This window comes from Orbicella faveolata, unplaced genomic scaffold (assembly GCF_042242905.1).
Source record: "Orbicella faveolata isolate gen_17 unplaced genomic scaffold, um_ofav_v1 contig_2, whole genome shotgun sequence".
Taxonomy (NCBI): domain Eukaryota; kingdom Metazoa; phylum Cnidaria; class Anthozoa; order Scleractinia; family Merulinidae; genus Orbicella; species Orbicella faveolata.
The window spans coordinates 12819725-12834864 of NW_028301547.1; the positions used below are offsets into that span (position 1 = coordinate 12819725).

At 36.5% G+C, this 15140-nt stretch overlaps 1 protein-coding gene and 1 long non-coding RNA gene across 8 annotated transcripts in view; one reads left to right on the top strand and one right to left on the bottom strand.

The window, feature by feature from the left end:
* Positions 1–14189, bottom strand: part of LOC149112006 (uncharacterized) — a 137678-nt gene extending 123489 nt beyond the window's left edge. The window contains exon 1 of the long non-coding RNA XR_016207002.1: positions 12066–14189. This is a non-coding gene — a long non-coding RNA (uncharacterized LOC149112006). The remainder of the gene's footprint in view (positions 1–12065) is intronic.
* LOC110041625 (putative tRNA (uracil-O(2)-)-methyltransferase) overlaps positions 1–15140 on the top strand; it is a 166184-nt gene that overhangs the window by 76631 nt on the left and 74413 nt on the right. For all 7 annotated transcript variants that reach the window (XM_089289651.1, XM_089289648.1, XM_089289649.1 and 4 more), the window contains one exon: positions 10733–10839. In XM_089289651.1, the coding sequence (XP_089145777.1) occupies positions 10733–10839 (107 nt within the window). The remainder of the gene's footprint in view (positions 1–10732; positions 10840–15140) is intronic.

The window sequence follows — 15140 nt, forward strand, 5'->3', positions numbered from 1 at the left end:
CAGACATGCCAATACTTGTTGACGTTAGCAAAACATGCTTGGGCAAGTTGGCAGGGAAACTAGTATCATTTCGCATTGTTTCATGCAGGATTACGATCAGGGGAATTGAAACTATGATGCAACATATCTTTTTTTTGAGAAAAGGTGTTTTTGAATATGAATTTTCTATTGTGGAAATACGAACAGAAAAACCAGCGAAAACATTACCTTGAGACCTGTGGAACTAGCTTTTGGTGCAGGTAACAAGATATTTTTATTTGTCAGTTTCAAATGGTAACTTGACACTTGTTTTTCACGCATGAGTGTTTGCAACAAAAAGTGACGAATCAGTGACTCTTGTTCACATGGTCAGTATGGGCAAGCAAGTTTTGCAGGTTGCAGGTTAAAAATTAAGTCCGAGTGAGTCTACTTAGCACTTCAGTTAGCCTGAATAGCACTCCAGTTAGCCTAAAATAGCTTAGGTTGCTTGCGACTAGCATTTATACTGGGGTTTATTCAACTTCAACTTAAATAAACAAGTTGTTTCAACTTGCAACCTGTAACCTGCAAAATATACCTGCCAGGTCAGAACAAACAAATAAGAAGCCAATTTACGTGTAGTGGCATGTCCAGAAACTTTAAATTGCTTTAAATGTTTGGACGTCTCTTTTTGTTAGTGTCTTCAGTGGTATTTTAATATCTTGCATTCATGGCAATTCTTTAAAACAGGAATTTTTAACCCATTGACACCTGCATGAAATTGCCCAGGACCCACCCCTAATTCCCTGGCGTTTTTTGAACTATTTCTGAGCGAGCAAAAGCACAAAAATAAACCATATTCGCAGTAACCACAGACAAAAGATCAGGTTTTAAGACATCGTTTATTTAAAGTTGAATAAATGAAGGGCCAGAATATTAAAAAAATATCAACAAAAAGAACTCAACTTGGTGTGTAAAACTGATAAGAAAACAAGAAATTATCTTTTTTTCTTCGCTGCGTGACAAAACCTGAGAAAATTGAATATACAAAAATGAGTTAATTATTGACTTCAGAGTACAAAACGAAACCAAATAAAACAGAATTTCCATTCTTTTACCATAACGGATAACATTTGAGAAAACAACGGAAAATAAAAGCAACAGACACATGTATAAACCAATTTGAAAACAAGAAATCTGATAATTTCTTCGCTGCGTGACAAAATATTACAGTGCTGCGAAAGAAAGATGAAAGTTGTAAATCAAAAACATGACAAAAGCAGGCCAATGATTTTGAGATAAATTGTATTTCAACTGTGTTAAATTAGTGCCCACGTAAGTTCTTTTCTCAGGAGTTCTGTTGTAGCTCAATAAGACTCTAAAAAAGATATATTTGAACAAAGTGAATAAACTAAACAACCAAACCACGGAGGTCGCCGTGAATAAAATATGGAGAAACCCAGCATGCAAACATACTGTTCACTTTTAAAACCTAAAATTCCCAAATAATAAGGCAAACAAATGAAAGGAACATGACAGGAAGTTCAATAACAATAAATTTGTGCATATAGCTGTGTCAGGTTTCAAGTAATGAATAGCAACGGCTCTGTACCCATTAAAATATTATCGCTTACCCTATGTATCAGACCGTATGAGGTCTTTGAGTCCTATTGTGATCTTTTGTGTTGGCCTCTGACATAAATGACATTTGTCCATTTCTGACATTTGCGTCTGTGTCAGTCCTGATCTTTTCTAGTTTTTCTAGTCTTTGACGTCTTTCGACCTTTTTACGAGCACTAAGTGGTTTGTTCTGGCCAGTATGGCCACACCGGATAGCGGTGACAGTAATTTACCGAACAAACCGGGAAACGAAGTATGCGACATTATATATTGCATCGCCATTTACTGTGAAAAGGGTGCAAGCGGGAATGCCTTCCTTCGGAAAGAAAAGTTCCGAGCACAGGTTTCACGGAAAGTGAGGACGCTAAAAGCTTTAAAAGAAACTGTCAGGTGTGTTTATTTTTTAAACCTTGGCTGCATTTGACTTTTTAGACCTCATAGGCCCTTTTATTATGATGTATTCTCGGTGTGTCTGGTCTGATCAGGCATGACCTTCATGCCCTCTGCTTTATGCTGTGACTGTTATGATCGTTCTGAAGTGGTCTCATTAACATAAACGTTTATGTGTAAATAGATGCATAATATTTAAAATACCTTTCGTTTGAATCGCATGTAAAGTTAGTGTCAACGGGTATGCTTTCCTCATAGAGCGAAAAGAAGAATTAATATGAAAATATTTATAATTATTTCCGGTTTCAAATTCTTCGCACGTGGATGGCACGTGAGACTTGCTATGTCAAATCCAGCCTCGTTCCCAGGGTCTCTCTTCCTCCCGACATAAGCTTAGGGACAGACCATCAGGCGGGAGTGGGAGTTTTTTTGTGGTGACTGTTTACGCAATAATTTATTTTACAAGATGAAATTCTCTGCACGATTTCTTTGCGGAAAATGAAAGGGAGACGAACTTCCTGCTAGGGAGAGTGTCTACATTCGGCCGTGCTGTTCGGTTCAATAGCAGGCTAATTTTCTGCTAAAATACTCAATTAACATTAATTTTTTTCTTTTTCTTTCCAACAATTTGATTGTGCATGTTTGTACAACTCGATGGATGGAGATAATATGGACCAAATCTTCCTGTCTAAATAAAAAACATGATACATAAGAACAGGATTAGGGCCCATTGAGCTAGCACCCGATCGAATGTCAGACACACGAACTAACACATCTTCAAATATTCAGCTGACTGTCTTCCAAAAAACCAGGACTAGGAAGATGGGAGTGAACAATATTTTGTGGTTACTTATCTGCTACCCATTGCATACAGATAGGCCTTTCATGATCTTTTCTGTAATGTTTATTTTTGTAAAGTTTCTGCGTTAATTATTATTTAAAAAATTAATAACTAACGGAAAAACGTTATTGAGAAGTGGGCGGGATGGGGATTCCCAAGTAAAAAAGGGCGGGATGGCGGGATTAACAGGAAAAAATGGGCGGGAAAGCGGGATCTGAGAACCCTATTGTGGACCCTCTGCGTGGGGTAACAGCTTTTGTTTATTTTAGAATGTTTCTCTTGGTAGTTGGTGCTAATAACAGCTTTACTATCAAAATGTACAGCCAAATCCAAAACAGTTCATGAGAGTTGATCACTGTTATTGCAATAAAGGTGAAATTAATTAACTGAGCAGAAATGAGATGCAAAATGATGTGTTTTGACAGGTCAATGTAACACTGGAACAATCATGTACATTCACTATTTATTTTAACTTTATGCCAGTGATCAATAATTAAGAGCTATAACTACCTTGTGATCAATTCATTGTCAATTACATGTATTCAGCCACTGATATCCATACACTTCATTTGAAAAGGAAAACCATACAAGACATAGATCAGGCAAAAATATTTACTACAACAAGTTTGATTTGAGATTAACTTTACTCAAAAAGGGTCTTAATAAACAACAGGATTTAAAACATTGCACAACAAGAATGGCCACTCAGGTAGACACAAGTTAAATCTTTGGCTTAAATTCAATGGTAGATAATTAAATTCAGTGACACTAGGTCTCGTTGTTACGTAAAAAAAATTATACCACTGTGTATTTCCCTTAAATTCACACTCATTTGAAGGCAAATTTGGCAAGAACGTTTCATAATGTTTTTGACAAGTGTTCAAGGGTTGGTGGCATCAACGTGTCAAACGATGCCTTTTTCAGCTCATGCTCTGAAAAAAAAAAACGTTTTCTTTGACGTTAATATTCTGGTAAAAAACAAATCGAAATGTGGTTTAGCTTGGTCTGTACTCTTATCAACACCGATACACATCATCACAGTGGTCAAAATTTGTTGTGGACTGACTCAGCTGTGCTTCCTGAGTCCACAACATTTGGCTACTGTGATGACACATATCATTGTCGATAAGAGTACAGACCACACTAAACCACATTCAATTTGTTAAATTCAAACTGGTGAAATCATTTATCAACATCGATGAACAAACATCATCATAATTTCAACTGTGGCAACAAACAGAGCTTTCTTTCAATAGAATGGTAACTAGAGACAAAAGCAGAAACTTATCCATAGTTTAAATTTCAGAGTCAACAACTCTTTCAACGTTATAATGAATATTAATTAGAAATCGAGAGCAAATAGAGTAGAATTCTAACTGAAATTTACATCAAATAACAGTGCTTATTTCAAGCACTGATCATAAAATCTCTATGATAGACACTTCAGTTTAATTCACAAGACTTGACTGAGTAAGAAAAAAATATATCTTTGTCAACTTTTGTAAATAAATATATGTGAATTGAAAATAAAGTCTTGTCTTTTCTTAACAAAGAGCTTTGCTGATCAACTGCGATTCAGTCAAGTGCAATCTTCGACCAAATTGTTTTCACTGCCGAGGATCTGTCCTGCCAAGAATACACGCAATTCATAGCTCTTTATGTAACCATTGCTGCGTTTAATTTACTTTTTATACTCCGTTATTCTCTGAACATTAAAAATAATTGAACGAAATTCAAAGACTTACCTTTCCTGGTCCAAAACGCAATGACAATTTCACCAAAGCCACCATAATGAAGCCAAATGAAGAAAAATGTCTGCTTTCCTTGCAGCCAACTTCATTGACCTTTAGTCTCCTCTCTGATAGGCCAGAAAAATGCAGGAAGCTGCTGGCAGCCACGTTTTCCCGCTGTTTTCTTCTGCCACCTCCAGGTCAAGTGAAAACATTTCCGAAAAACAAAACACCTGGAAGTGACGGTTTAACTGTGGAATTTTACTTGGCGTTCTGGCACGTGGTTGCAAAGTATCTCAAAAAGTCTCTAAACTTCTCTCACCAACACGGGCAACTATCAACTTCGCAAAAGCAGGCAATGATTACCCTATTGGAGAAAAAAGATAAAGATAGACGATTTATAAAGAACTGGCGACCTATCTCACTGATCAACGTAGATGTTAAAATTGCATCCAAAGCGTTTGCTAGAAGGCTGGAGCCAATCCTGCCAGAACTTATTGACCATAATCAAAATGGTTTTATCAAAGGAAGGTCTACATTTGATGCAGTTAGAACAATCGATGATTTACTTGAATTGGCAAAACTCACAAATACAACAGGTATTCTAATGGCAATTGACTTTGAAAAGGCATTTGATTCTCTGGACCATACATATCTATTTAAAGTATTGGAAAAATTCAATTTTGGACCGTATTTTTTACAATGGGTAAAAACATTTTATACAAACATATCCAGCTGTATCTTAAATAACGGCTTTACTACAGATCTTTTCTGTATCCATCGTGGTGTACGACAAGGTGACCCTCTATCACCTTTATTATTCATCTTAGCTTTGGAAGTTCTCGCATGTCAAATCAGGCAGGATAAAACCATACAAGGAATAATGGTCAAAAACGTGGAGATCAAACTCACGCTTTTTGCAGATGACATGACTTGTTTTCTAAAAGACATAAATGCATATTCGCGACTTTGTACAACTTTAAAGGTTTTTTCATTGCATTCTGGTCTTCGAATTAACGACGATAAAACAGAAGTTTTTGGTATCGGCCCACATAAACTAGTACAAAATGACTTTACTCACAAAGTGCGAAAATCAATCAAGATATTAGGTACCGTTTTTGACTATCACAAACCATCACGAGACAAAGCAAACTTCGACTCAATATTCAAATCTATTAAAAAAACGCTGAGTATGTGGAAGTGGAGGGGTCTTACCCTGATTGGTAAGATTCAAATAGTTAAGACCTTCATTATTCCAAAATTTTTGAGTAAAGCGACTGCAATCTCAATATCAAACGATCTTGTCAAGGAGATAAACAGACTGATTTTCGGTTTCATTTGGAAAGGTAACGATAAAATTAAACGGACCGCGCTTATCAATGATATTGAAAATGGAGGACTAAAAATGCTTGATATTGAATCCATGATATCGGCTCAAAGAGTGATGATCTTTAAAAAGTATCTAGGAGAGAGCAACAGCACTTGGAAAACTATTTTAGATGATTTCTTTTTTGGAAATATAGGTGGAAAACTCATCCTGTTCTGTGATTTTGAAACTAGTAAACTACCGGTTCATCTTCCAATATTCTACAAAGAGTGTCTAGAGGCATTTCGTAATTTAAAGAAATCCAAGGTAGCCACCTATGAGGATGTTGTAGACCAAATTATTTGGAATAATAGGAATATTGTGATACACGGAAAATCTCTTTTTGAAAAACATTTGTTTACTAAAGGAATTGTTAAAATTGGTGACTTGTTATCCGATACGGGTAAATTTCTTGAAAGCCCTAAAGTGTTGGAAGCGAATCTATCTCCAATCCAGTACTTCAAATTAATAGGAATTGTAGATGCCATACCAAAAGAATGGAGATTAATTATCAAAGAATCACATATTCAACATCAGCAACTATATCCTCAACAGCATTTGGATACAGTGTATATTTATATCGACGAAACCAAATCGGATCTGTTAAAAGCCTCTTCAAAACTTTTGTATAAAGGATTTAAAACAAAGAAACAAACTCCTCCAACCGCCAAAAGGAAGTTGAAGGACAAATATCCAGAGGTTATAGAAGACTGGAAAAAAATTTATTCTTTACCATTCACTGTCACACTTGAAACAAAAATTAGAGAGTTCCAATATAAATTATTAAACGATATAATTTTCACAAATGAGAGGTTATTCCGTTTTAAAATGATTGAATCACCAATGTGCACCTTTTGTTTGAAAGAGGTCGAGTCCCTCGAACATTTGCTCTTTTATTGTGATACAACAAAAGACTTCTGGCGGGCTTTTTCTTCTTGGCTTTCAAACCAGAATGTATCTTTGGACACTTTGACATTTGAAAATATATTGTTTGGAGTGTTCAACAACAACGAAGACTTTATTATCCTGAATCACTTGATACTGCTAGGAAAGTTTTTTATTTATAAATGTAAATTAAATAAAATTAAACCAACATTAACAATATTTTTAGCAAAGACAAAAACCGTTTATTACATTGAAAAAAAAATAGCTACCAAAAATAACCAACTTTATAAACATTACAAAAAGTGGGAAAAACTAATGCCATCTCTTAATAATAGTTGAGCTTAATTTGTAATTTCTCCTTCTCAGCATGTCACTAACTTTCTTTTTTTTTTTTTTTTTTTTTTTTTTTTTTTTTTTCTGTATTTGGGTAGCTGCACTATTGTAAACAACGCATTGTATATTCTTTAGGTATAATTAGGCTACGATTAGTAATTATAATTTGTTGTATGTAATCTATTGTAGTTATGACGTATTGTAAGTATTGTAACTAGTGTTATGTCTTGTGTTGTATTGTATGTATTATAACCCAAAATGTTGAAAAAAAATAAAAATTACAAAAAAAAAAAAGTGAAAACTTTTTTATTAAAAAAAATACACATTGGCAAGAAAGCAAGTTTTCATTTAATTGTTAAGACAGAAAAAAAATACGAAAATGCAGGTTATTAGGGCGTTTAAAGAGGAGTCGCAGGATATGACCATATTTGACCTTTGACATGACATGATGTAGGATCAAAGTTGTTCAAAGCTGTGGCGCCTTTGAACGCCTTTGATATACTTCATGCTACGTTGTTGAATAAAACATTACTTTATCTTGTTGATTTGCTGAGAATTTTCTTCATTCACTATAAACTCAGATTAAGAGACTTCAGTTTTGACAACCCCTAGTAAGAATTAAAATTATCTTATGTTCTTTTTATCCTTCATGAAGACATTTGTTGAGCCTGATTCCAAACAACTAGAGCAGTGTATCTTTCCTCAAATGTTTATTAGGTACAGATTATATTTTAGGGGGGAGGGGGGACTGGGCAATTTCCAAAAAAAAAATCCTGCACAGCAAAAACTAACAAAATATCGTGAAAGGGAGCCACAAGGTGCTTCTACTATCATTATTTTGTTTTTTTTTACGTTTAAAAAAAAAAACTAGCACAAGCTATTGCCCACCAAAAAAAATTTGTGCTCAACCGAAATGTGAGAGAAAAAAATGTCGTGTCCCAGAAAATTCCCAACCCTTACCTCCCCCTTAGAAGAAAATAAGGGCATAAGGGTCTGGCGGCTTATGATGTAAATAATAGCAACATATCTCGTTGTGCGATCTGTTTCTCATTGGGTGGCATTGAAGAACAATCGAATTTTGACAGATATGATTGCAAAGTAAATTAACTTGGTGAATAGTCTCACCGCGTGAACGAACACTTTTAAACAACAGAAAGGTGAATTCTTAACTGCGTATTGCGTGACATTACCCCAGAAATAGTGTTCAGGGTGGAGAGGAACTCCCTTTTGAAAGAGACAGGGATGCTCATCATCTCTCTTAGGGGCATAAATTTCGGACATTGGTGTCCACTTCAGCAGTAATTGTTTGGTTTAAGACAATAATATGACCCCAAATACGAACTAACTCAACACTAACTTACCGAGGCATAATAATACAAATGTGACCTTTCACGCGAAAACGTGCATTAACGATGTTCCATTACTCAGGTGAAACAAACGGCCATCAAACAGGTTACAAACAGGTCACCGAGCCATTTGAAACGGGTTTCAATGAGTGTTCGAACGGGTGATTAAGTATTCCGAATGGGTAGCTTAGGCGTTTGAACGGCTCAGGAAAAATTGCAAACGGGTAGCCTAACCGTTCAAACGGCTCAGGAAAAATTTTAGTATGCAAAACAATGTCATGTGACAAAAACTCATTCGAGCATGACAAGGAAACAAGCAGTTCTGAAATCAGAACGAAAATAGTCTACTTTTTACAGTTCTCGTCACCTGAATCAATGATGGAAGGCCTTCCTTTCTTTTGTGGTTGAGGCTGAGACTTTCATTGTCTTTGGAGAAGGAATTTGAAGATGCATCCTGTGTAATTCTGCGATCGATTTCTTTTGAGTCGTGAAACTCCCTCGAGTGCACGATGCCCAGTGGATAGTACGTTTTTTTCTTTTAAACACCGTTTAATGGCATGATTTTAAGGGAGTCCAGCTCGTTATCATCTCCCTTTCTTTTTGTGACCTCGGCGTAGGACTCAACACTCAGGACCTTGTCAAGTTCTTGCGGCGCCATTTGTTTCAAGATATTTCAAAGATGGTGGGACTGGCACCGGCTTCATAAGACGTTCGTTCATTCACTGTTTTGTGCAGTGGGGCGTATTTTGACTATGTTTATTCACAGTGACAGAGTTGAGCTCTTTTGTTGCTTCGTTGGAAACTACCGCAAACCTGGAAACATCTACCTTGAGATGGCTCTGAATTTGTTGTTGTGTGGTTTTTGTTTGTTTATGTTTTACTGGACTCGGTATCATACGGATCTTGAGCAGATGTTGAAGAAAAATCGCCAAAATATTCGTCAAAATGGGCACTGAAAGTTGGAAACTTCCATTAAAGTAGGTTTTCTTCCTGAAGGAGCTCATAATTAATTGTCATTCAGAGACTGTAATTAATTAAATTCATCAATTTTTTGGGAAAAAACTACAACAACAACAAAGTTTTGGCAATAGTAGTTGCAAAATTCTCCACACAATTGCTTTTTGCCTTTCATTTTCCTAAAATTTTATTGATTACTTTAAACTTATCTTGAGATCTGATTGGTTGTTTTGCTTTACTGTCCCATTTTCATTGGCTGAGAAAAAGATGCGATTTAGTGCAAAAAATAGTGTGATTCATGAATAAATCGCACCACTGAGAGCCAATCAGATTCCAAGGATAACCAGCGATTTCAAAATGGATTTAATAAAGGCGTATACACTTCTCCGTGTGTAGATACAGATGAACTTAGTGGCTTTATGGGCCCAAAAAGTTCCCAGGGTTTTCAAGAAACTGGCCACTGGCCTGAAACCTGACGTCTGATTTGCCTAAGAATATAACACAAACAGCAGTGATAAACATTGTGATAAACATTGTACTCAGACTCATTCTTAATCAAGCTACAATGCCTGAAGACAAGAGTTTATACGATTCTGATTTGATTAAGTTTGACTCAATTTCCAGGAAAATAAGTTGCACGTTGAAAATCGATCCTTTAAATTTTGAAGTTTGGAGCAAGGCAACAGTGGCTGCTTGTGACTGTGTGACATGGCGAAGGAGAGTGTCTGGCCCTATACCCACTTAGGGTTATGGTCAAAATCTAAATCTTTAATCTAATAGCTACATCACTTCATCTGAAAGTGTTACTGATCACGTCCTACACACATAAATTATGGAGTTCCTTTTCTCTTTAAGCGCAGGCATACTCGGTGTTGTAATCGCACTGGAGCTATAAGCTACGTTATGTCCTTCCTTCTTGTAACAAGGCCCCACATGCTCTGAGTCCATTTTTTAGGGGATTGATGCTGAATGAGCACCACTTAACTCAGACACATCATAGTATCTGAGTACATACACACCAGCCATTTCCTTAATACGGAAAAACGCTACAAATGAAAAAAAGCAATTAACTTGAAAAATGTGGTATGAACTTGACGTTATAATTTCGACTGCTCCCCATACTTAAAGTTTAGAAAAAAAAATTCTACCCTAAAGCATAATTATACTGTACAGTGTTCATTTTATAATACTGAGTTGACACAGAGCCCTATGATCTTTATCTTGTTCCTTGGGTGCTTTCATCTCTTGAACTCAGTTTGTAGATTGTTCTGTAGTCTCATAAATGTTTTACCTTTTCCATTCGTAGGAAATGGCCATAGACCCCACAATATCAGGTCTATTTCCTGACATTGATTGGCTGATTGGAAATCATTCTGATGAGCTAACCCCTTGGATACCAGTAATGGCAGCTAGGTATGTCAACACTGTGTCAACTTATCTTGTTAGATGTTTACTGATATTTGTCCATAACATTTTACATCATGTTTTTACAATTATGTTACCTACAAATAAATACCATCATTACATCTTGTGGGTACCCCCGAGTTAATGAGATAAACTTTATAAATAAGATAAGTCTTGCTAAGCAAAAAAGTGCCCAATGCTTTAAAGCAGAGCTTGTTATGAGAGGATTTTCCATAGCTCAGTCATTCTTTGTGGATCGAAAATTCTAGAAAAACCAATAGTACTTAGTTCTTCCAGTTAACAAGTAGGAATTTAATTCATTTTATTGAGTTGGAAAATAGTACTTTGAACTGACTGCCATCTCTTTGTACAGCAGTACATCTGTGCTTGATCATGTAGTAGTCAAACATTTAATTTGCATGTAGAAGCAAAAACAACCAGCTGAACATACGCTCTTAATGCAGTTTAATTAGTTCTATTCAAGAATTAATTTTACTAGCTGGTACTTAACTCAAATATTATCATTACAATTTCTGGGATATGTAGAAATTTAATTAAGTATCTCACTTTCAGTTTCTTGAGTTTGTTCTATCTTAATTTCAACCAGTTATGCTCCCTCATCATAGGCCTGCAATGCGTGCAGAGAGCTACATTATAATGCTCTCTGCACGCATTGCAGGCCTATGATGAGGGAGCATAATTATGCTCCCTCATCATAGGCCTGCAATGCGTGCAGAGAGCTACATTATAATGCTCTCTGCACGCATTGCAGGCCTATGATGAGGGAGCATTGAAGAAGCTAGTCATAAAAGGGGATAAGTGACGATTTTGGTTGCTTTTCTTTTTTCTTGCTCCAAATTAGCTGAAGTTTTGCATGTGGTCTTCAATGTAATAGAAAAATGTGGTTCTGTATTTTTGTCGCTGGTTTTTGCTTTGTTTTCGAGTTAAAACATAGGCAAAAAACTTGGCTTTTCCTAGCCATGTCTTTAGGAGTTTATTTGTTGAACAGCAAACAGGCAGACTGTTTATAGTGTATGAAGTCAAAACCAAATCCCACAGCATATAGAGCGGAAATCTGGGAACGGATTGTTTACACCGGTTATTGTGACGTGAACACAACACGTGAATCAATCGAGCGTCAAACGAAATGCCATCAAACAAAAAAGAGATGTGCCGCATTAGAGCTCTGTCAACTAATATCTTAAGCACTGTTTTAAAGTACCTTGTGTGCCTACCTGGTGGTTGAGAGGCATCATAAAGCCTCGATAAACCCGTAAGTCATCAGCACGTTTTAAAGAATCAAAATGTGTTCTGAAACTTCGAAGGCAGCTGATATACTGTAATCGTGTTATCGGCGTTCGAAGTCAGATCGAGCCAGGTAGCAAAGTCCAAGAGCAGTTCTTGCCCAAGAAAAATACCCTCTGGTGAGTTGTGGCCCATTTGCCAAGCGTTGCTAGCGTCAAAGTTTGGAAAGCGAGAACTGGTTTTAGACTTATAAAATTTGTCTTGTATCGACCGCCATGTCTTCCCGCGCACGAGGTGTAAAGACCCTTCCCGGCATGCATTGCGATTACGTTCTGCGGACGTTTCTCGAACTGGTAACTAGATTTAAACATAATAATGGCCAGCAAGTGGCGATCGATTGTAACAGATCTGTGATCCAGTTTGCGTTGATTTTATTTCAAATCGGCATGATTTGTAGTGTTTTGAGCTTCTGGGATCAGGGGACATGCAGATGTATGGAGACCTGTACGTTGCGCAGAAGGGTTAATCTGTTAATCTGTCAGCCCTATTTATAGAGCGTTTTCACGTGGAGTCATCAAATTCTTAAATCCAAAACTAAACAGCCGCCAAAGTTGTTATCCTCATCAGGCATAAGAGGTACCAGCGCATTTTGAACTTGGAAGTTATGGCAGTGCGTGACATCAAGCTACGATCGCGTTTGTCGAAAACTATGTTTTATCTCGTGATTTTTTAGCCATTGAAGACGTTGCCGTATTTGAAAAAGTGTTTATTGAAATGTTTATTTGTTTCATTTTATTTTTATTTACACCTTTTTTTGACCTGAAATCAGCATTTTTGAGCTTATACGTTGCGTGAAATTACCATTTTCAGGAGCCCATCATGGGCTCCTACCATTTTGCTGTTTTCTAAGTGAAACCAACATCCTTGCCGTCACGCGTTAACGTCAAATTAACATTTTAACCTATTTAGACCTGAAATCAACATCATCGAGCTTATGCGCTGCGTAAAATTGACATTTTGCTCGTTTCTAAGTGAAACCAACATCCTTGCCGTCACGCGTCAACGTGAAATCAACATTTAAACCTTTTTTGACCTAAAAGCAACATTTTTAAGCTTATACGTTGCGTGGAATTGACATTTTGCTGGTTTCTAAGAGAAATCAACCTCCTTGCCGTCACGCGTTAACGCGAAATCAACATTTTAACCTATTTAGAGCTGAAATCAACATCATTGAGCTTATGCGCTGCGTGAAATTGACATTTTGCTGGTTTCTAAGTGAAACCAACATCCTTGCCGTCACGCGTTAACGTGAAATCAACATTTAAACTTTTTTTGACCTGAAATCAACATTTTTGAGCTTATACGTTGCGTGGAATTGACATTTTGCTGGTTTCTAAGAGAAATCAACCTCCTTGCCGTCACCCGTTAACGTGAAATCAACATTTTAACCTACTTAGACCTGAAATCAACATCATTGAGCTTATGCGCTGCGTAAAATTGACATTTTGCTGGTTTCTAAGTGAAACCAACATCCTTGCCGTCACGCGTTAACGTCAAATTAACATTTTAACCTATTTAGACCTGAAATCAACATCATCGAGCTTATGCGCTGCGTAAAATTGACATTTTGCTCGTTTCTAAGTGAAACCAACATCCTTGCCGTCACGCGTCAACGTGAAATCAACATTTAAACCTTTTTTGACCTAAAAGCAACATTTTTAAGCTTATACGTTGCGTGAAATTGACATTTTGCTGCTTTCTAAGTGAGATCAAAGTCCCTGCGGTCGCGGCGGGCCGATCCTTTGTTATGATAAACCGAGGCGAGACTTCGACTTATAACAAAGGCTTGGCTTGGTTATTATAACAAAGGATCGGCTCTGTTTATCATAACAAAGGCTCGGCTTCGTTTATTTGCAGCCTCGGCGGGAAAAGGGCGTTAGGTATTTTAATCAAAAGTGAACTTTGTCGAAAACGCTCCAAATTTCGCATAGAGTTTTGTTTAGGTATGTTTAGCAATGTCCCGTAGTTTTTGCGCTAAACCTTGCTTCGTTTTCAGGATATTGCGTATGCAAAAAACCACTCGGTTTTCCTAGCGGCGTCTTTATAAAGCGAAGCAAAAAGCAGCGGCAAAAATACAGGAACACGTTTTTCTATTACATCGAAGACCACATGCAAAAATTCAGCTAATTTGGAGCAAGAAAAAAGAAAAGCAACCAAAATCGTCACTTATCCCCTTTTATGACTAGCTTCTTCACCTGTGAATTTCAATCTTAACTCGCTATTTTTAATTTTGGAAACTTCTCAGTGTTGATTAGGATTCGCTATCTTAATTAATTTAAAAGTACTTTCCACTCATATTGTATGTGAGAAATTGCATTGTCATATTGTTAACACTTGTTGTGTAAAGGATGATATATTAGCAAGTGCATTTGTAAAGCTTTTCGATTACATCGATGATTACTTTGTTGATTTTATCGTGGAGTACAACCTAGATACTATAAACATATATTATTATTGATGAGTGTAGAATAAACTACTGTTGGACCAAGTTATACCTCTTCCTTGATGTCCAAATTAGAGAAGACCATTGAACTAGATCCTCTTCTACCAGGAAATCGTGATGAATTTCCATTCCCACAGGCAAAGCAGTGCTCTCCAGAGTTAGATTCCCCAAGTTTTCAGTTCAAATGTTCATTCAGTCAGAAATATACAGTCCCAAGGGAAAAACTGGTCGTCCCAGTGGTTGTCAGGGAAAAACGTATCTTCACAGTTCAATGGTCTTCTCGAGGAAGAGACATAACTTGGTCCAACAGTAGTTTATTCTGCTCTCGTCAATACTAATTGTTGATGTTATCGTTAATGTAATTGTCAAGCTTTACAAATGCACTTTCTTAATATATATCTTTGTTTACACAACAAGTGTTTACAATATGATGATGCAATTTTTAACATACAATACAAGTGAAAAGTACTTTAATTAAGATAGCAAATTCTAATCAATACTGCAAAGTTGAATATGTAGAAATTGAAATTTCTACATATTCCCAAAATTGTAATGGGTCCAT